The sequence below is a fragment of the Phascolarctos cinereus genome, unplaced genomic scaffold (assembly GCF_003287225.1).
Source record: "Phascolarctos cinereus isolate Bilbo 61053 unplaced genomic scaffold, phaCin_HiC Scaffold_4;HRSCAF=312, whole genome shotgun sequence".
Lineage (NCBI taxonomy): Eukaryota > Metazoa > Chordata > Mammalia > Diprotodontia > Phascolarctidae > Phascolarctos > Phascolarctos cinereus.
This window is the reverse complement of record NW_027555847.1, coordinates 469,871,581-469,893,948: the sequence shown is the minus strand read 5'-3', so window position 1 is coordinate 469,893,948 and position 22,368 is coordinate 469,871,581. Positions and strand designations below refer to the sequence as shown.

The 22,368-nt window shown below is 36.3% G+C and overlaps 1 protein-coding gene across 1 annotated transcript in view; it reads left to right on the top strand.

Annotated features, from left to right (window-relative positions):
- Nucleotides 1-522: 522 nt before the first annotated feature.
- The window catches only part of NKAIN3 (sodium/potassium transporting ATPase interacting 3), a 376,233-nt gene continuing 354,387 nt past the window's right edge, over nucleotides 523-22,368 (top strand). The window contains exons 1-3 of the mRNA XM_078151776.1: nucleotides 523-528; nucleotides 797-934; nucleotides 9,370-9,450. Coding sequence (XP_078007902.1) covers nucleotides 523-528; nucleotides 797-934; nucleotides 9,370-9,450 — 225 coding nt within the window. The remainder of the gene's footprint in view (nucleotides 529-796; nucleotides 935-9,369; nucleotides 9,451-22,368) is intronic.

Sequence of the window (22,368 nt, the reverse complement as noted above, 5' to 3'; positions counted from 1 at the left end):
CCCTAAAAGCACTCACTTTGTAAGTATTTGCCTATGAGGTCACAGAGGTCAAGGAGTAGTTCCTTTCAGAATTATAATGGTTCTATCAGTTCAGGTCTAAAGCACTGAGACTAAGCCATTCATTTTATTTTAAGTGACTTGGTTTTGCCACATTAGACTTGCATTGATAAAACTATTTGATTCATATAATAGAACTTGGCTTCAAATAATATTTCTCTTCCATTTTTTGACCATTTAATAGCTGAAATAATATATTTCCAGTTATATTCTTTCTTTGACTTTTGCTTTGCCCAATATCTAAAAAACCAACTATATAACTTTGAGCAATAATACTTATAGCAACATAGTTTGGAAGCCAGGAACAGTAAATTTTACTAATGAGATCTCTCTCCCTCCCTTTGACCTGCATTTTGATAGGAAATGCCTGTTCTTCTAGATAGCTCCACTCCCAAAAGAGTGCAAAATCTTGGTTTTTAAGGGGTTCAGACATCAAAAACAGGATGAAGAAATGTTTTCAACACCATGGCAGTGGGACTGGACTTGGGAGACAGTGCTAAGTTCTCAAGCAAATACGGTTTTCCAGGGTGCCAGGAGGGCTTTTTGATCTCCTCCAAGTCTTTGATTGCTTTCACTATCTCTTTAATTTCTTGTGGGGAGGGAAGAAGGCATCTTCTGACAGTGAAAGAGAATTTGTCCAGGATTTTGACACAGTAAATTCATTTTAATTCAAAACTCTGAAGAATGAAAGAAGTGGTATGTGGTCTTGAAATTTACATTGACATTTGTTTTCTTCCAGCTCTCAGCATTAGAGAGGCAGATCTTTGACTTCCTTGGCTTCCAGTGGGCACCAATTCTTGGAAATTTTCTACACATAATAGTTGTCATCTTGGGCTTGTTTGGAACCATTCAGTTTAGACCTCGATATATAGTGGTGGTAAGTCTCTTACTTTTATCATTCCCTTAATTTGCACAGAGAGGCAAGGTTATGTATCAAATAGAGAGCTGGCCTCTGAGATGGAAAGATCAAACTTTCCTTCTAACTGTGATCACAAGCAAGTCACTTAATTTTTCAGTTGCTCAAGCAATTCTCTAAGACCACTTTACAGTTAGTTCTTGTCTGCAATATTAGGAGTTCCTTATACTAATGAATCACTGGGTCCAGTATATAAACTTTCCAATTAAGATGTAATTCCTCCTCTTAAACTGCTTCAGGGAAATGATAAGGTCCTACCTTCTGAGTTCAAAAAAAACCTCTCCATATCATCATCTACTTAGCCTCATGTTCCATGTGAGGGAATGAAGGCCTAGAGAAGATATGTACCTTGCCTAAGGGAATTACAGGATATGAATTGAAGTCCCTGGTGCCAAATCCATTGAATAAAAGTATTTCAGTAATTCCTTTAAATGTTTTGTTGGCTCTATAGATGACTCCCTTATAAAACTGTAATCTGAGAGAAAAGAAAATGTGTATAAACATATTTTCCATTTTACATGACAAGACAGATTATATATTAATTGCATTAATATGTACATGGTGAATGTAGTTTGACATTAAGCATAACTTAATGCATGGTCTAACAAGACATTTTTATGACAGAAATACAACTATAGTCTGCTAACTATGACATTCATATTGTCACAGAGAAAGTCAATACCATTTTAGTTATAAAATAAATGAAAAATTATGATAAACTCAAAAAACTAGCCACATTACTTCTTGTGTGGCTTTAGGAAAATTACTTCTCCTCTGTGCCTCAGTTTCTTTATCTGTAAAGTGACAGTGTTGTACTCTAAGGCCTTTGAGATCTCTTCTAACTTTAGATATCATATCCCTAAGATGTTCTTTCCTACAATTGGGAGATTTTGGCTCCTTTCTTTTCTGCAATTACCTCAACATTTCCCTTATATTTCCTTTAAAAAGAATTGGTACAGAAATCACAAATGTGTAACTCATTGGTTGCTTACATAGTTAGCTAAGTGGTGGAGTGGATAGAGTGTTGATCTTGGAGTCAAAAAAACCTGAGTTCAAATCTTTCCTCAAATTCTTACTAGGTGTCATCCTGGGCACATCACGTAACATTTTTAATCTCAGTTTCTATAAAATGGGATAATAATACCCCAACTGGTTGTTTTAAGGATCAAATGAGATGAGATATATATATATATATATATATATATATATATATATATATATATATATATATATATATGTAACTTAGCAAGCTTAAAGCACAATGTAAATGCTAGCTATTATTAAGCCCCTAATGACCTTCATCCTGTTTTTTACTTAACATTTTTTTCATGTTTTCAAGATCATTTTGAATTTAAACCTATTCTCAAAGATTATATTATGCTTCCTTAATTTGATGGACATGTGCTTGACTTTTATTAATTTTTTAAAATGCAATGGGAATATTTTCAGCTTCATTCTCTAGAGAACGGTCCTCTATGTGCCTCATTTTTCCCATTTAAAAATTGGGTACAATAATATCAACCACCTTGTGAAGTAGTTGTGAGAAATAACAAACCATATATAAATTACAACATACTAGAATGATAACAATATGCATTAAAATTACTCAATAGAATGAAATATAATAATTCATGTGATTGTGCAGTCACTGCACACTCTATTAATTTTATCTGTAAAATTTCTGATTCTCATTTTATATTTTCAAATAAGACTGGAGGAAGAATTCTAGGTTTGTAATCAAAGAAACCAGGTTCAATAGAGCTGTGCCATAAGTATTGTGTAGCTGGCAAATCACTTAACATTTCTGAGTCTCAGTTTCTTCATCTATACCATGACAGGGTTGGATTAATTGACCTCTGAGTCCCTTCAGGGTCTAAATCAATGACCTGTGAATGAAGGTACAACACTGCTATCATTTGTAGCTCTCAACAATAGTCTTTGGAATTTTGTATTATGTCACTGAGATGAAAGTAAGTGGAAGTAGGGAATCTGTGACAACTGTCTCTAGAATAGGGGTGAATAATCAAGGCACCCTCTAGAGCAGGAATTCTCAACTTGTTTTCTTTCATTGACTCCTTTGGGAATCTGGTAAAGCCTATGCACCCTTTATCAGAATAATGTTGTTAACTATATTCATAATTGAAGAAAATGTTTAAATTTAAGCTAGAGGTTAGTGAAATAAAGACGTAATATTTTCTCATTACAGTCACTGAAATCTATCCATGGACCTTTGCGAGGTCTGGGGAATCTAGATTAAGAACCCTTGATCTAGACCAGAGGTAGGGAGCCTTCAGCCTTGGGGCCCCATGTGGCCCTCTAGGTCTTCAAATCCCCTTAATAAAAGGATTTGTTCTGTGAAGTTTGGATTCAGTCAAAGGGCCACACTTGAGGACCTAGAGGACTACATGTGGCTTCAAGGCTACAGGTTCCACACCACTGATCTAGACTCTAGGGTCTGTTTCTTATCTATAGAGGGTCATATATTTTTAGGTTAGAATCATCAATACCAGTTTTTGACTTATTGTCATATAGTGCTAAAAGACTTAGCTCTTTTAAATAATGGCTAACTGAATTTACGAGATGAAATAATAAATCCTTATTATGACAATTCATTCTTTTAAAACAATGCTCAAAAGAATTGTATGAATATTGATTAAACAATAATTACTAAATATCCAGTATACTCTCAGGCATATTTTGGAATTTGATGGCGTTTACTTTGATTCAGAAGTCTCTGGTTCTCCAGTCACTATGAATGAGATGTTATTTGAAAAGCACTTAGCATAGTGCCTGGCACACAGGTCAGTACTTAATAAATGCTTATCCCCCCCCCGCCCCACTATGGGCCTCTAGCTCTACAGAGCTCAAGATATATGAGAGCCAATTGTGATATGTTTCTCTTCTGTAGGTAAAGGAAGAGCAGAGGCTTTCCTGATTCTCATCCTTCTCTAAAGCCTGGTTTTTGTTTTTGCTTTTGTTTTTATATTTCCATTAAACCTACCATTCTCCCCTTTTTTTCTGCTATTGCTTCCGTCTATGGCTAAAATGAAAAACAAAGAAAACTCAGATAGTTAATAATTTCTAGGCATGACTACAGTGTGTGATCCTTAGGCAGTGATGAGAACTGGCATATCCAATTCTCTTTATCTTCATTGCTATTACTTTAAACATTTAACTATATCTCTTTCCTCTAACAAGGAAGGATTATTTAGCACCTAATAAAGCTCTTTATTGAAGGGGGAGCTTCAACAGTATTTACTTTTCTTTTTGTGTGAAGAAGGAGCTCTTAAAGGAGTTCTGCCTATTGCCTCCAACCCTCGCAGAGATTCTCGACTTTAGTATGGACTATAGTAATTTTTAAATGTAATGCATAACACTATATAATTTCCTCATAACTTCTAAGGCCAGTGTTTATCAAATTTACTAATGGCTGTTTGAAAAAAAATTATGAAAGTCAGGTGTATATCTATATGGATAAGTTATTTTTTTTAACTGTCACCTCAAAAGAAAAATAAATATGGAACTGCTAGTTTGACAAAATATAATAAAATGGAGGAGGTGGCATCAATTTTCATTATTAAGAGCAAGACATAAGAAGACAAGATTGCTTCTTCCTAAATAGTATCTACCATATTGAATACTACCTAAATAGTGTCTACCATATTGTTTCTACCTAAATAGTATTTAAATTTGCTGTTTTCTGGGACTGAATTCTTTATCATTTACATTAAGCCTCCTATTGCTGTGATACTTCTAACCTATATAAGCAAAAAGAACCAATCAAGGTGAGAGGAGACAGGTGAAAATTCACCCATAAGAAAGAAAGTTGGCATCTGGAAAGGAACAGTGACCTAAAAACTGGTAGTGTCATTTGTTAGCTGTGTAATAACTGGCAAGTGTTTTGTACACAATCATGACTTGTAATTGGTATAGTGCCTTCTTAGTTTGAAGGAAAACTTAAAGTGGGGCTCTTCCATTCACACTTGGGAGTCTCACCCATGGAGTGGACACACTGCTCTCTAATGCTGAATCGAGACTGAACCAATGTGTACAGAACACTTATACTTACCTATCTCACATGGTTCTTTGTAAGGAAAGGCTCTACAGAGCTATATGAATAGGAGCTAATATTATTCTTCATATAATTACTTCTGGTTTTATCATTATATAATTATTCAGATTTAAGTATATTCACTAAGTTACACTCTTACCACTTACTGATTGAAGTAAATATTACATATATGTATATATGTATATATGTATATATATGTATATATATATATATATGTATATATATATATACACACACACATATTTAATAGTGAAAATATTGTATACTTTATAGTTACTATTAAAAATCTAAAGTCCTTAAGATCATAGATTGAGTTGAAAAGGAACCGAAAAGGTCATTCAGTCCAATCAACTCATTTTACAGATTAATAAATGGAGGCCTAGAATCATTTGGTCATGCAAATAGTGAAGGACAGAGCTGAGACAGAAAATGTTGATTCATAATTCAGGAATCATTTCTCTACCATGCTGGATGAGCCTCTAGGCTGAAAAAGTAAACAAACAAAAAACTGATGCAGGATGTTCCCATAGTAATAAGTTTGAATTTCTGTGAATAATCACTAACAAAGAATGATTTGAATACTTGAATTTGTATGAGCTACTGCTCATACTAAAGGATAACAAGCATTTTCTAGGCCTTGAATATGTACATAATATGTATATAAATGAGCATATGCAAAATAAATAATTAAGGGTTTTAAAAACAATGAGTCAGTGAGTTGTTAGAAAGGGTCTACAATTCATCAGCTTTTAAAATAATAGTCACATTCACAAACTGCCAAATCAGATCATAAAAATTAAGGGCAAAGTTATTTTAAAAGAGATTTTAAGGAATTCAAAGGTTATTAAAAGAAAAGGGAGTAACTCAGGCTAATCACACCTTACATGTGACAAAGAAGAAAATCATTTCATGCAAACCAGTAACATTTTATTCTAAACTAGAAGATATTTAGGAATTAATTTATTATGACCAAGATTATAGCCTAGTGATGCTTTAATTATGTTAATTGATCAATCCAAAAATCAATAGCATTTATTAAATACCTACTATGTGCCAGATATCATATTTGGTACTAAGAATGCCAAGATGAAAATGAAAGTGTCCCTGCAATTGAGCAGCTTGCATTCAATGGGTGAGTGAACGTATATAAGTTTGTTTAATCATTTCAGTCATGTCCAACTCTTCATGATGCATCTGGGGTTTTCTTGGCAAAGATACTAGAGTGGTTTGCCATTTCCTTGTCCAGCTTATTTTGCAGGTAAGGAAACTGAGGCAAATAAGGTTAAGTAACTTGCCTAGGGTCACACAGCTAGTAAGTGTCTGAGGCCAGATTTGAACTCAGGAGGATGAGTCTTCCTGACTCCAGGCCTGGCACTATCCACTGTACAGCCAAGCTGTCCATATAGAAGTATAGACAAGGTATATTCAAAATAAATACAAGGAAATGGGGACAATGGTACTATGAGCTGGGATCTGTAGAAGGTAGAGCTTGAGCTGAGATTTAAAGTAAATTAAGGCTTCAAGGAGGTAGAGAGCATTCCCTGGAAAAGGGGACAGCTGGCGCTAGGGTGTGGAGTTAGGAGAGTTATATGTACAATAGAGCAAGAAAGAATATTTGGTGAGATGATATGTACATAAATGACCATATCTAAAATAAAATTAAGTACAAGCTAATTTGGAAGGGAAGATACTAGCCCCGGGAGTAATTAGGAAAGGAACTGTAGAAGGTGACACAGGATTCCTTTGAAGGAAGCTGGAGGTTTTAAAATGTGGGATGAGTAAAGAATGAATCCCAAGTTTGGAGAGAGCAAAACTGCTCTTCCTATACAGAGACACAGGAGACAAAGTATCATTTGTCATCAACAATGCCAATTTGGCTGAATCATATAGATTATGAAGGAGAATAATATATAAGACTAGAATAATAGAGCAGGAATAGGTTATAAATGCTTTTAAGTTGAATGCAAAAAAGTCTGTATTTGACCCCTAGAAGTATCAGGAGCCACTGGAGTTTATTGTTTGATGAAGGAAAGGTTGACTATTGATAGTCAAACTTATGCCTTAGGAAAATCATTATGGCCTCTATTTGGGATTAGGCCTGATTCAAGACAGTCCCCCAGTAGCTGATATTTTAATTTTGGAAGTTGCCTATCATTTCCCACCAGCTAAGCATCAAAAAGCGCCTGGAGTTCCTCATGGCTGCTTTGTACTCAGGCAAGCAGGAAGTAAATGTTTAGTTCTCTTAATGAAGTGTAGAGGTTAGGGGTGCTGGGACCCTGAGATCATGACAAGTGGGTCCTGCCCAAAAGAATTCAACCCAAGCTTTCTTTCAGCCCAAAAACAAGGTTTATTGAAGATCCTCCATATTAGCCAGAGTCTTAAGGAATCTGAGCATCTGTGAGCTATTGGCTAGATAGTAAAAATCTGAGCAGTGGCTAGATTGTAAGAATCTGAGCATTGGCTAGATTTTAGGAATCTGAACATCTTAATGGAGACAAGATGAACCTTATATACAGAAAGACTGTGGGAGGGATCTAGGAGTGGCCAGGTAGTCTGTGAGGTAATAGAATTCCAGGGAAATGGAGCCTAGATAGGACCAAGGGTGGGAAGTGGCCTGGGGCCACTGGGAGGCAAGACAATGGAGGGCCAGGCTAAATCAAGGATAACAGAATTGGGGGATTGGGTGCAGCCAAAAGGAAAGGCCAATTGATGGAATTATGGCCTCAGGGGAATCAAGTGGGAGAATTCAAGGACAATCCAAGGGTTTTCTAGGGCCAGTAGACAAATGGGGCCCACATTAGGACAAAGGTCTCACTTTGGGCCCATACCCCTCACTCTCAGCCAACCACTTGGTCTCAAGGATGGTCCCAGTACCTTTAAAGGAAAAACTGGCCTAACTTGCATGGAGGAAGGGATTAGAATATTCCCCCTGCTACAGCAGTGGCATGGTCAATGTATGGAACAGTGAGAAGAAAGTGTCAAGGAGACTAATTTATAATTTAAGAAGCAACAATCATTACTTCTGAAAGAAAGCACTGATTTTAATTATTATCCCTATTAAATAAAAATAAAGTAGCAGAACAAGGATTACAATTTTCTGAATAAAGTAAAAAAAAATTAAAGTAAAGAGGCTGCCATTGTACTTCCTATGGGTGAGGATTCTTCCAAGTTAAATATTTTTTCCATTCCAAGTGCTATAAACTTTAACTTACTACAACTAAGTAGTGTGATCTGGTAGGCATTTCCCAAAAAACAGTTAATTTTTAATAATATTATATTAAAACTCAAAGTTATGCAACGCTTTGCAAAGAGCTTTATATACGTTATCTCCTTTGATTGCTATAATCATCTGAGGTAGATATGGTTACTATTCCCCCATGAGGAAAATGACAAGAAGATCTATTAATTCTCTAAGAATTCAAACTCAGTTCTTTCTGACTCTTGTCCATCCATTATATTCTACCACCTCTAAGTATTTGGTTATGATGTTGAGACTATTTTGAGAAAGAAATTTTCAAGTTTTAAGAATGTATATTTTGAAGGACCTTGCTGCTGATAAACCTCTTAGTTTTGTGAGGTTCTATGTTGTTTATCTAGCATATAATTGACAAAAGGCTTTTGTACTTCTCTTACAGGGAAATTAGGCCAGGAAGTCCAATAAATAAACCACATATAGTATCACAGATTCAGAGTTGAAATGGGCCTTAGAAACCATTTAGTCAAACTGTCTTTTTTTGTAGATGAGGAAACTGAGGCCTGAAGAGATTATATAATTTGCCCAATATCACACAGCCAGCACAGGGATTCCAACCTAAGGCTTTTGATTTCAAATATAGCACTTTTGCACTTTCCTCAGAAGCTATTGTAAAGAAAGAGCTTTCTATTTTCAGGGCAATATACTGCATCAGAGCTATGGGGTGCTAGTATCTGATTCACAGCCTTTAATGCTGGCAGACCTAAGTCATTTTTAAATTATGAGTGACCCCACAGTGAGTTTGGATAATGGTGCTCATTGAAGGAGAAAATACTTAGAAAACAGTAATCAAGTCAAGGTTTTTGGATTTACTTGTGCTGTAGGCCAGAAACGCACTTTAAAGAATAAATCTAAGCTTTACTGTCATCTACTAAAAGCTACAGAGAATATTGGATTTGTAATTTCTAGAGATCTTTGGGGACCTACATAAGAAATCTTTTCCTGTGTTCTCCCTGTCCACTCTTTCCCAGAAGACTTATGCTTATTGACATTTCTTATTATTGAACTGTTTTGTATATGAGCCTTTCATCTTCACATTTTTCTTCTTTTTCTTTTTTTCTTTCTGTCTAGTACACGGTGTGGACTGCCCTCTGGGTCACCTGGAATGTTTTCATTATCTGCTTTTATTTAGAAGTAGGCGGGCTGTCTAAGGTGGGTTGATCATACCTTTAACTTCGGGTGAAGAAAGTGCTTTGGCAAATGACAATTATGATTCATACAATTTTATTGCTGGCTCATTGATCTCAAAACCAAGAGAAAGACTAATCATCTTTAAAATAGATATTTGGCCCTTAAAAGGATCTGGTTTATGAGTCAAGTGTATATATTAGCTTGACTCATAGGGAAAATGTAAATAAATATACAATTGAAAGCACATTTGGACCATTATAATATATAGTTTTATTTTTGATTGTCATATGCTAAAGTGGGCAATTCAGTTCTCAACATATCCCTGTGTTGTGTTTTAAAAGGTATAATGCTGCAGTAGTTAGAATTCTAAATGGGGGCGTGCAAGATATATTTTAATATTCTTGGGATTGGAGCAACCAAAGGGATTGAGGAGGTTAATGCAATGGCATGATGAAAAACTGGCATCATTATTGGAATACTAATTCTGAAGAACTACATGAAAAAGGGTGATATCTTTCCACATTTGAATGGAGTATTCTATTACTTGCAACTAAAGGCTGTGGTGCAATGATTCATATTTCTCATTCTTGAACAGACAGAAGACAGTGTCTTAGATGAAGCCTTATACATGTTTTATTTCCAACCACACAAAAGTAAATGTTAGGATAGTTGAGAGGTTTCATTATAACTTTTGCAAAAATATTTTTGATTGCCACCCAAATGTAAAAGCAGATTGCATTGCATTTTTATTTACATGACTTGAGATGATTTTCCCCCCTTATACACCAGCACAATCTGTTACTGTGGAGCAGAACCTTAGCAGCATCATTAAAACAAGCAAATAATAGCTATTCTTTTTTTTTTTTTAGGTTTGTAAAGGCATAAAATTTGTAGGGGGGCAGACTATTTCTGCCAGCTACTCCAATTGTAAGGCAAATATAAAGGGGCTGACCTGTTCTGGCCTGATAGGTGAATTGTAGGGCTGCAGAACTTGTGAGAGAATACAGATATTAAAGAAAGAAGGGCACATGATAGGATGTTACATATAATAAATATATGTAGATTTATTGGGATTTGTTAAGCTAATTAGTTTGTTTAAGAGAGTTTTATCATGAGATCCAGTCCTTGAAGGGAATTGGACAGAATAGTGTAATGGATTCCTTCACCAACCCCCAGAACAAGTCAAATACCATATAGAAACAGAACAAAGAAGACATAATGCTAGAGATGCCCCAGGATCACATACAAATGCTCCCATGAGATAGCTGGAGCTTTTTTTGCTGTTTACATATACTCAAGGTAGATCATATTCTTCTGTGAAATCTTAGGTTATGATCCCACTTCTGCTACTACCATACACAGTTAGTTATATCTGAGTAAAGGTGTTCTTTTATTTTGAAGATGCCACTAAGTCATCTGAGGGACATAAGGTCCCTCCTGCAAGCATTTGTTGATAAGATCTGAGAAAAATGTATCCAAAAGCAGCCTACTGCCATTAGACTCTTTATAACAAAAGTACTAATGAAGTCCACTTTGTAAAGAGAACTCAGTAGAGTTAAGCTATGACAAACTTCCAGAGGATTTTCTTGAAAACCTTCAAAGGTGGCTCCCCTTTGTTCCATACTATAATAACTTTATAATTAGAACTGCTCACCATTTTCTTATGTTGTTAAATGCATTCAGGTACAACCATATACTATAGTTCTCACAATAAACTCAACAAATATTGAAGATTGTAAATAAGGTGGATTTTAGTGTGTATAAGAATGATTTTATTATTCCTTTTTAGATAATAGTTCCAAGGTCCTAGATAATATTTCCCATGAATTATGGTTGAAAACAATTTCTACCACACAGTTGCAGTAGAGATATAGGGGTGACATAATGTATGCCTATGTTGTGCTATGCCTTCTTTTTCTGTTACCCTATAAAAAAGTGGGCACTGGTCAGTGAGTGGGGGACCCATTTTGGGATTTGGGTACTGCATAGAGGAATGCATATAGCTGTCTTGCTTGGCTCCCTTCAAGCCTTGGGGGGAATCTGTGTTTGCCTCAACTGGCCCCCATTGAGGCTTAGGGGAATGAGATAGGAGTTACACTACTACTTTGTATATTCTCATCCACCTCTTCGAGAAGTGTGATTAGGGAATGCTGTAGGAGTTGGTGCTCCCTTTATCAGCAAACTCCCTATTGAGAAGACCAGACTAGAATAAAGTAAGCTTATTTAACCCCTTGGAAGCTGTCTTCTTATCTGACCAGATTAAAATTGAACCTGTGTTAGAACACCTTTTACTGTTAGGAGCCCTCCTGTGTTCTTCTGCCCAACAAATGGTGTTACTAAGCTGTTTACCTGTGAAACAAAGATAATATTCATTTTCTATTGTTAATATAAGTAAAACAATATAAGATAACATTTATCTGCCTACTATCTTAGACAAATTTTAAAGTCATTTGACAATTCAGATTTTCTGAATAAGAAGTCATACCTATAGAATTTAGACCCAGGACTTTTGGATTCGATTTGTGTTTTTCTGTTTTATCGTTTTAACTATCAATTTGAAGTAATATTTATCAGGCATTGGGCAATCACTTTTTATTCTTCCTGTATGTGCTAAGACTGGGAGGGATTTATAAAATGTGATCATGCATCTCTAAATATTAAGACTCACTCTGAAAGAAGAGTGTAAACTGACGAAATTTTGTTGGTCTTTAAATGACATCTTTAAATGACACTCCAGACTCATCTAAGATAAGGCGTGTAACTCGCTAAGAAGTGGCTTTCTGTCTCCCCAGAAGTTCTCTGGCTGATTTACTAACATCGTTCCTTACTCTACTTGTATAATTCCTCCTTTTCCAAGCCTGGCCTACATCATTTCCTCCTCCTCTTAGGAATGTGCATAGAGCAGGCAAGGAAACCAAAATTGAGCCTTCTTCCTTCCTTACATAGTCTAAATCTCTGTCAAATCCTCTAAACCCTCTTGAACATCAGTGATTATTCTCTGAACTGAGAAATTTAGGGACAGCAGGGTATTTGTGACTTTGTCGAAGGAAAATGCATTCAGTTCCCAAACCAGTAGTTGATTACAGAAGGCAGCACACATCTGTCTTTTTCTTTACAAATAACTATTTAAAACAAAGCAATCCTCCTCCCTCCCACCTCCAGCATTCTGTGGTTAAAGCTTAGTTTGTTTGTTTGTTTGTTTTTACTGTGGGTTACAATTTAACTATAATTAAACTTGATGAATGCTTACTTGTATATAATGTTTCCTATGTGCCAGACACTGTGCTAAGCACCTTACAATCATCATCTCTTTCCATCCTCACAACAACTCTAGGGAGGTAGATACAGTTAACTATTATCTCCATTTACAGAGGAGAAATCTGAAGCAGACAGAGGTTAAGTGACTGGTCCAGGGTCCCACAGCTAATAAGTGTTTTTGGCTGGATTTGAACTAAGGGCTTCCTGACTCAAGGCCCAGCACTGACCCATTTATCTGCCTCTTATGCAAATGCCTTCTTCCCCACAAAGCAATACTACCACAAGAATTTTTTTCTCACCTTGACCACTAAATCATGTTCAATGTGTATAGATTGGATGGAAAACTTGTATAGTAACCTATTTCTTCAAGTGTCTAGGGTTTGGGGCCCATTTAAGATTTTTTAAAGTTCAGATGGCAAACCTTAATCATCTCTTCTTGCTGATTTAAAAGACACTGGATTGATTCTATGTCAAGACTTGCCTTACCAACCTATGTTTTACATGCATCAGACAGTGCTTTAAAGAGGATGGGGCAAATACTCCAGTAATAACAAAAAAAATTCAAATATTACATTCCCCGATGGAGGGATGTCCTAGCTTAAAAGAAAAGAGAGTTAATCTATAAGGTTTTGTTTTACCTTTGGGATCTGTTTTTGGTTTGGTATGTGGTTATAGATGTGTTGAATGGACTAGAAAGTCACAATATTATGTTCTAAACAAAATAATCAAGAGATAATAATCTGTCTAATTCAAGGAGAATTAGGTAGTTCTTTTCCCCTATTTTCTATGCTGGGGAGAAACAGCATCATATGGCATTTGAAACAAAGTAGCAGCCATACCTAAATTCCTCTCAATTTCTTTCTCTTAAAGACATTTATCTCAGTCTGTACAGGGACTTAGAGAGATATGCCAAAGAGTCACATGGACCAGTGATACTAAGATCAACAGGCTTTTACTAGACACTTTTTAACTTACCTGAAAGGGAAATGCTTGTGAGTCAAGGCAACACTCAGGGACAGAAGCCCAGGATGGGAAAGGACTAGAAGGGAAAGATACAATCAGAGCAGACCCTGCCTTTCTGGTACAGTAGTACTTCCAAGAAGATTCTCTCTTTGGCCTCAATGCCCCCAGCTTTCATACTCTAGACCCTCCAAATCTGATCAGAAACATCTGGGATACTATCTCCTCCATTAAAGCAATAACTGCCATATGCAAACTCTCTCTCTCTCTCTCTCTCTCTCTCTCTCTCTCTGTCTGTCTGTCTCTCTGTCTCTGTCTCTCTCTGTCTCTCTCTGTCTCTCTCTGTCTCTCTCTGTCTCTCTCTCTCACACACACACACTCACTGGAGCCAGTATCCAGAACCACCAAAATTAAGGCATGAGCTACCATGATTCCTATACAAGGCTATTCCACACATTGGGGCAGGGCTGGCCTGGATCCAGGGGTTTGTTAAAGAGAGCAGGAGTCTTGCACATCCCCTACCACATTGGCATTTCACTTTTAGTGCTACAGATGAAGAGGCACAAATTATTAAAGTTGCATAGGAGATGGAAGCTTCTGGCTTTAGACACAAGAACTTCAAGAAAAGGGGGGAGTACTGGGAAGGAGAGGGAGGCAATCTGTAGTAGGGGAAGAAATTGTTGCAAGAACAGCTAGGCCCCAAAACCACAGCTTTCTTCACACTAATACAACAGCTATCCTTCTGCCTCATAATCTCCGGGTTGGAGAAACTTTATTAAATATTTTGGTTTAGAATACCTCCTGTTGTACTTCAGAGTATATAGGGAAATAAAACAATAAACATAAATTTGAAAGTTGTGTTAAAAATTGCTCTGCTCAATGTTAGTAAAAACTTTTCTGTTAAATTATAGTGTCGATTTGCCCTATGGTCAAATGTACTATCATAAATCTCTCTTTTGGGAAAATTGAAAGATACAACATTTTTCACATTTAGAACTTTGAGGTCACTCAGTACTATAAGAATATTGCAGATGGGGAGATTGAATGAAGTGACTTTTTAAAAGACATTTAGTAAGTCCTTGGTAGTAGACCCTAGAATCCAAGTATCAGCCTCACATCTGTGATGCTGCTAATTGGATCATGATGTTTTCCTGTGATGTTGAAATATTGAAATTGAAATAGTTTCTCCTATACTGCCTCTATTTCTCATCCGAAAAGTAAATTAAGCAACCTTGGCAGCTACTCAGGGTACTTCTTAGTCATTCATTATGACCATTAAGGGCACTATTAATAAGTTACTATTTCTGTTTTAGAACCCTTGGGAGCTTTTCTTTCTCTTTCTCATGGTATATTTAGAACATAGAGCCATCTATCCCTTTCCATTGGGTGCCTTTTATGAGACTGAGAAGGAAGTGATTTTGAGAACTTACACTGCACTGCACACTCTTTGATTACAAAGGGAGTAGGCTGAGGTTATTAATGGCTTCTTTTATGTCTCAAATTAGCACTATAGGCTATTTAATATTTCCTTATTACTTGCTTTTCATGGAGCCATGCAGATCTTGTACATTAGTGAGCCGAGTGTTTTCACTGTATCCAGTTTCCATAGCCCTCAGGTTAAGCATTTGCATGACAGTGCAGAAATAGTCCTGAAAATGGTAGAAATGGAAAGGACTGATAAGAAATACTGTACAGGGTCAAGCATAAACCCTTATTAAATATTAGAAACCATATGGAAAGAGGACAGGCACATATCCATCTGTTTCAACTCCTCTTTTCCTTGAAGTTTTCCTCTTAGTTATTTTGTTAAAAAAAACTATTGGAGACATATAGTTGATTTCATATAGATCTGATTTTTTAATGGATCTGTCATTCATCTAATTTGGTGCAATGTAATATCATGTAATTCAGTAAGTAACTATGTAACACACAAATAAAAAACAATACAAACTCTGTCTCCTACAATAGGGGGATATAACATGCAGAGGGGTAGAATTTTTTTTCCCTAGTGCACAATAATACATAATTTCTTCCTCACATAATTAAACCCCTCTACCCTGAGTGACTCAGAAAGGAACTCAACGTAACCCCAGAGGGACATGTGGATCTCATAGAGGCAATTAGAAGAGGTTGGAAGATAAGGAGCTCTGGATAACCTCTAGCTACTTGGAATCTGGGGGAGAGAGAATATTAAATTGACAAATTTTCCTTAACTCAACTTGGTATAGGCATGGAGTCTTACCTGGAAGATTGGCAGAACTATAGTACAAGGATTTAATCCTTTCTTCAGTAAGTCATAGAGAGGCCATGTTTCTGGCCAAGACAGAGGAGATCTGGAAACTCTCCCAGAGATATAGGACTGGCATCTGACTGGGTAGGATACAGGTGAAGCTATAAGAAACAACCCACAACCTACAACCACAGGGAAGGTTTGCATTTCAGTGGAAGAACCATGGTGAGAAGTAAACTAATCAAAGCTATCTATAGCCATATTGAAAAAAAAATACTGTATTTATTGGAGAAATGCAAATTAAAACAATTCTGAGGTACTACCTTAAACCTATTACATTGGCTAATAGGACAGAAAAGGAAAATGGCAAATGTTAGAGGGGATGTGGGAAAAATGAGACATTAATGCACTGTTGGTGGAATTGTGACCTGATTCAACCATTCTATAGAGCAATTTAGAACTGTGCCCAAAGGGCTACAAAACTATGCATGCCCTTTGACCTAGCAATACCATTACTAGGTCTGTACCCAAAAAGAGGTAACAAAACAAAAAGGAAAAGGACCTATGTCTACAAAAATATTTAAGCAGCACTTTTGTGGTGGTAAAGAATTGGACATTGAGGGGCTGCTCATCAATTGGGGAATGGCTGAACAAATTGTGGTATGTGATTGTGATGGAATATTTTTGTGCTATAAGAAATCATGAGCAGAATGCTCTCAGAAAAACCTGGAAAGACTTACAGAAGCTGGTGCAAAGTGGCATGTCCTGTGTACAAAGTAACAGCAATATTGTAAGATGTTCAGCTATGAATGACTTAGCTATTCTCAGCAATACAATGATCCAAGACAACTCTGAAAGGCTTATTATGAAAATTCTATCCATCTGCAGAGAAAGAACTGATTGTGTCTGAATACAGATTGAAACATTCTTTTACTACTTCATTTTTTTTAGGTTTTTTTTTTGTCTATCTTTTCTTTCACAACATGACTAATATAGAGATATGTTTTATGTGACCACGCATGCATAACCTGTATTGATTTGCTTGCCTTCTCAATGAGGAGTGTAGGGAGGGAGAGAATCTGGAAGTCAAGGTTTTAAAAATGAATGTTAAAATTGTTTTTTACATATAATTAAGGAAAAATAAAATACTATAAAAATTTATTTCAAATGAATTTTTAAAAATGAATGTTAAAAATTGTCTTAACATGTAAGTGGAAAAAGTAAAATACTATTTAAAATGATAAGGAAACAAAATACACATGTAAAGGAAGATTGGAAACAAAACATGGAAGGTCTTAAATGAAAGGTTAAGGAATTTGTATTTTGTCTATACGGAATAGAGAGCTTAGAAAGGTGCAGGTTTAAGGGAGTTAGATGATAATGTGATGTAACAGAAAAAGTCCTGGATTTGGTGCCAGAGGTCTGGTTTGTGTGCCAGCTCCAACGCTACCTGTAGACTACTTACCTAAACTCTCTTAGACTCATCAGTAAAAATGGAATAATAATATGTTATTTACTTCATAAGTTTGTTGGGTGAAAAGCACTTCATAAACATAAAAAGCTATATGAATGTGATCTATTATAGTCCCCCCTGTGCATTAGGAACATCAGGTTAGCACCTGCATGGAAGATGGATTAGGAATAGAAAGAGAACAGTTACAGGGAGACTATTTAGGAGGCTGTTATAATGGATGAACTTGTGTTTGCACATGAAGGCATGCTCTTTAAATACCAAGAATCTTAAAGAGGCTTAAAGTTTTTTTCCCCAAATGCCTCCAATAGATAGAACCTTTCCTATTCTATTTTAAGTTGAAACTATTGCCTGTGAGAGTGATCTCTTGTGTAAAGCTTCAACATAATGCTTCCCCTAAGCAGCTGGTGAGGGCCAAAAAAGACACTGGCCTTTCTCAAGACTTTTGCTCCCTAACTTAGTTTATCTTTCTGAACATTTCCTAAGCAAAATCTTCTTCACACTGGAAGCTGATATTCAACCCAAGAGTTTTTAGGTTGGATACTTGACACCAATTTACTCTGCCAGGCATGTCATGTTCAAGTATGTGTGTGTGTGTGTGTGTGTGTATGTGTGTGTGTGTGAGAGAGTGAAAGAGACAGAGAGACATATAGGAGAGAGACAGAGAGACAAAGACGGAGAAGCTCAGTAGCAGTTGAACAGTTACTGTACATAGGGCACTGCACCAGGTATGGTAACACCAGAATTAAAAGGCACATTTTCCCTCAGGGGCTTACAATCAATCCGATATTTTATTTTATCTGCTTCTTAAAAGATCTACTTACATCTTGTGTTTCAGGATTTGTTTTCTAAGAAAGTTCATAACTAAACCTATTCCAATCTGCATATTTTTAAAGTGAATTCAACTTTAACTAAATAATTCATTTTAGAATGCATTTTTAGAAATGGTATTTTACTACCTGTTATCAATTCCAAGAAATCAAAGAATATGGGTTCAAATCCTACCTCTGTGACTATGGACTTTGGGCAAGTCACTTGGCCACTCTGGGTCTCAGGTTTGTAATTTGTTCCTCATTTATAGAATGAAGAGGTCAGCCTAGATGATCTCTAAGATCCCTTTCATCTCAAAGTCCATAACCCTAGGAAGGGCAGTTTTAATCCAGTAAGATTTAGTCTGGCCACTAGAAACATTTAAACTGCTCTGGGTAGGCTAAGGTTATGACTGTCCATCATTACTCCAAGCATCATTATAATATAAATACCTCTTTAAAAAGTCAAATGAAACTTTTATAAATCTGAATAAAGTATTGCCTATCTTTGACAAGGAAATGTGAAGACCCCATAAGCAGTAACCTAAATGGTACAAATAACCGTAAGGAAGTTCCAGAAGGTATGGAATAAGCGGGACACCGGTAAATGCCGCTCAGAGCCTGCATCTTCTCCTTGCAGTGCTAATTGACGTGTTTAGCTAATAGGATCTCATTGTTGGGAAAACTTCAATTAGGAGTATCATCCAGATAATGCATACACAAAGAGGAACACCAGGTGATACTTAGGAGGCCTCACAAGATTATCAAAGGCAGCATGATAAACATGTTTATTTGCATTTCTATTTACAACGGGATGGCAGCATACGCCTCCGGGCATCTTTATAAAATAAAATAGTACAACACAATTAAATGATAACATATGAACATTCAGTTGAAGAGCAGATGAGGCTAGAATGCAATTTTTCTGCTTTACCCTCTGATTCACTATTAAGGTAACAAATGAGTCACTTGAATGTATCCCAGAAAGAGATATCAAACCCATTTCAATAATATTAATAATAGCTAGCATTTATATGGCATTTTCAGATTTATAAAGCGTTTTACATGTTTTAACTTATTTGTTCCTCACAACAACTTTTGGAAGTATGCCCATTTTATAAATGAGGAAACTGAAGCATAGAAGGGTTAAGTGACTTGCCAGTTAATGTCTGAGGCTGGATTTGGACTCAGGTCTTCCTGACTGCAAATCTTGCACAATTTCCAATATGTTAGCCAGCTACCTCTACTCATTGGCAAAATGCATTGAAATCTACTTTCCTTTCAAAAGAACTCACTCTGCACAAATATGTATTTGTTGAAGCAGAACAGTATGACTAGATAAATAATTAGAAGACAAATTCTTCAGAGTTGACTTATTCATAGGGCATAGTTAAGGAGTTTTGCTCATAGGACACACCCAATAAGAATTTGGTGCTTTGGTTTGCTTATTTGACTAAAAGTGGTAATTAAGGGGCCTCTGTGCAGCATCTTGCCTGAGATTTAACACCATTTTCTAGACTCTTTATATGTCAAAGGTGAATCTGAAGAAAAGAGAAAAGGGAAAAGATTTGAGAAGGAGATGGGAAAGAGAGGAAAAGGAATAATGATTGGTTAGATCACCACTAAGACTGGGTGTAAGGTGTAAGGCAGTGGTGGGGAACCTGTGACCTCAAGGCCACATGTGGCCCTTTAGGTCCTCAAGTGCAGCCCTTGGACTGAATCCAAACTTCACAGAACAAATCCCCATAATAAAAGGATTTGTTCTGTGAAACTTGAACTCAAGTCAAAAGGCCACACCCAAGCTGTTCCCCACCCCTGGTGTAAGGTTTTGAAGAAAGATAATGAGAAATTACCTGCTTTCTCCTTTTAGAAGTAACAGTTATGGGGGCAGGTAGATGGCACAGTGGATAAAGCTCCAGCCTTGGAGTCAGGAGGACCTGAGTTCAAATCTGGCTTCAGACATTTGACACTTATTAGCTGTGTGACCCCGACTGCCTTACCAAAAAGGGGAAAAAAAAGTGAGAGTTGGCATTATGGTAATTTAAAAATGCTTCTATTAGGAGGTACCTGCAAATGAAATTCCTTTATAATAAAAATAATTCTCTTTTGTTCCCTCGGTGATGCTTCTTAGTTAAAGTATCTCATAACACTGGCTAGCATTTCTATAGTGCTTAAGGTTGCAAAGCGCTTTGCAAATATTATCTCATTTTATCCCCACAATATCCTTGGGAGTTAAGTGCTATTATTATTATCCTCATTTTGTAGATGAAGAAAACCAAGACAAACAGAGGTTAAGTGACTTGTCCAAAGTTATGTAGTTATCAAGTATCTAAGGCCAGATTTAAACTCGTCTTCTTGACCCTAAGTCCAGCATTACATCCACTATACCACCTTGTCACTTCTGGGTGATCAAGACATCTAGATGATCTCCAAAATATCAACCCCTTAATTGGTAGGATAATTGATTTATAACAGCTTTAGTGCTGAGAAGAACTTTAGAGATTATCTAATCTAGGGGTTCTTAACCTTTTTTTGAGTCATGGACCCTTTGGCAGTCTGGGAAAGTATATAGACTAACTGCTTTTCTGAACAATGGCACCTACATTTACAACTGAAGAAAACACTCATTTTCAGTTAGAGGTTAGTAATAATATAGATGTACTTTATTCCCATCCAAGTTCTCTGAAATCTGTGTATAGACCCTGATTTAAGAACCCCTGGTATAATCCAACATCCTCAAAGTACAGGTGAGAATACTGACATCCAGAGGTAGGTAATTTGTCCAGGGTCACATAGGTGTTAAATGTCAGAGCTGGGAATGCAACCCAGATCCCCAGACTCCAAATTGCAGGCTCTCCAATGATCCCAGCTGACAGTCCACCATTATGGCAGTAAAACATTAGTAAAAACAAAAAGCCTCATCACTAAGAGTAATAAGAAAGCAATCTACAAACTAGTGGAAAGGTTGCAATGTAGTGAGGTGTCTGAAGGTGTTCTCTAAGAGAACAGTATGGAAGCTGTCAGGGTCATCACACTGAAGCTTTTCAAACACAAGTGGAGGAGAGGAGGTAGGGAATGGGGGTTGTGGATGAACCAATTTTGATTCAAAGCAAAGAATTTCCCTGAGTCTCCATTCTCCCCCAATTCTGCCAAGAATCTCATTCTGCTAAGCCTCCAATTCAAAGCATCTCCATACTTATTTTCTATGCCTACACAGAACTTTTCATAAGAGCTACAATGCTTTTCCATATTTTTTTCTGATTTAAGGAAATTGATAAGAAATAGTAGAACATAATCTAGCTCTCAGTTTTTCTTGTATTAAGTTGTGGGCATCCCGATTTCCAATTTCAAGATCTGAATGCATTAAATATCTGTATGTTAAGTCACAAGCTGACTAGACTACATTTTAAAATTTGATTTTTGTCTGGGAACTTTAACTTAGCTTTATAATCAGACTGACCTAATATACAAGAAGTAGAAATAAGGCTGAGGAGGGAAATGAAGTGTTTAAAAAGCTGAACTCCATTTTCATGCAGCAAAGGTACTTTAAGGGTTGTAAAAATGAATTATATGTAACATGAACATATATGGCTTCAAAAGTCCCAAAGAAAGGAATTTTAATGGCTCAATTTCTAATACTAAAAATGCACTCTTGCAGATAGAAAACTGTCAGGGGCTGATTTACTAACTTTATCATTGTGGTGAAGTTGAATTATTTATTTTTTAGATTTAGATGCAACTGATAAATAGCAACAATAATAAAAAAGTTAACAATATGCTATTCATAAATGAAGACAGTTACTAACTTGCAATCACCATAACATTTGATTTTAGTTGTTCTTCCATTCATACCCTCTCTCTCTCACCTAGCATCCTTGTGAAATATGCTGCATTTTTTTATATACTGTGACTAGTATCAATGATAGACTTGCTAGGCATACAACAGAGAAAAGTTAACTGATTCTTACATGAGTTGTCTCCAGCCAACTGAACTAACTTGCATAGGCAATTAACAACATTGGCATTAAAAGTATATGCTTAGGGAGGATAAGAAGGGTTTTAAAAATGTAATGAGGTTAATGTCATCATGGGACCATGAAATTGGCTTCCTAAGTCAAAAGAACCAAAAGAATATCCCCTGAAAGAGGGTTTTTTCTTACCACTACAATGGACTAATTTAACTAAAAGTTAATTCTGATGATAAGAGTTTG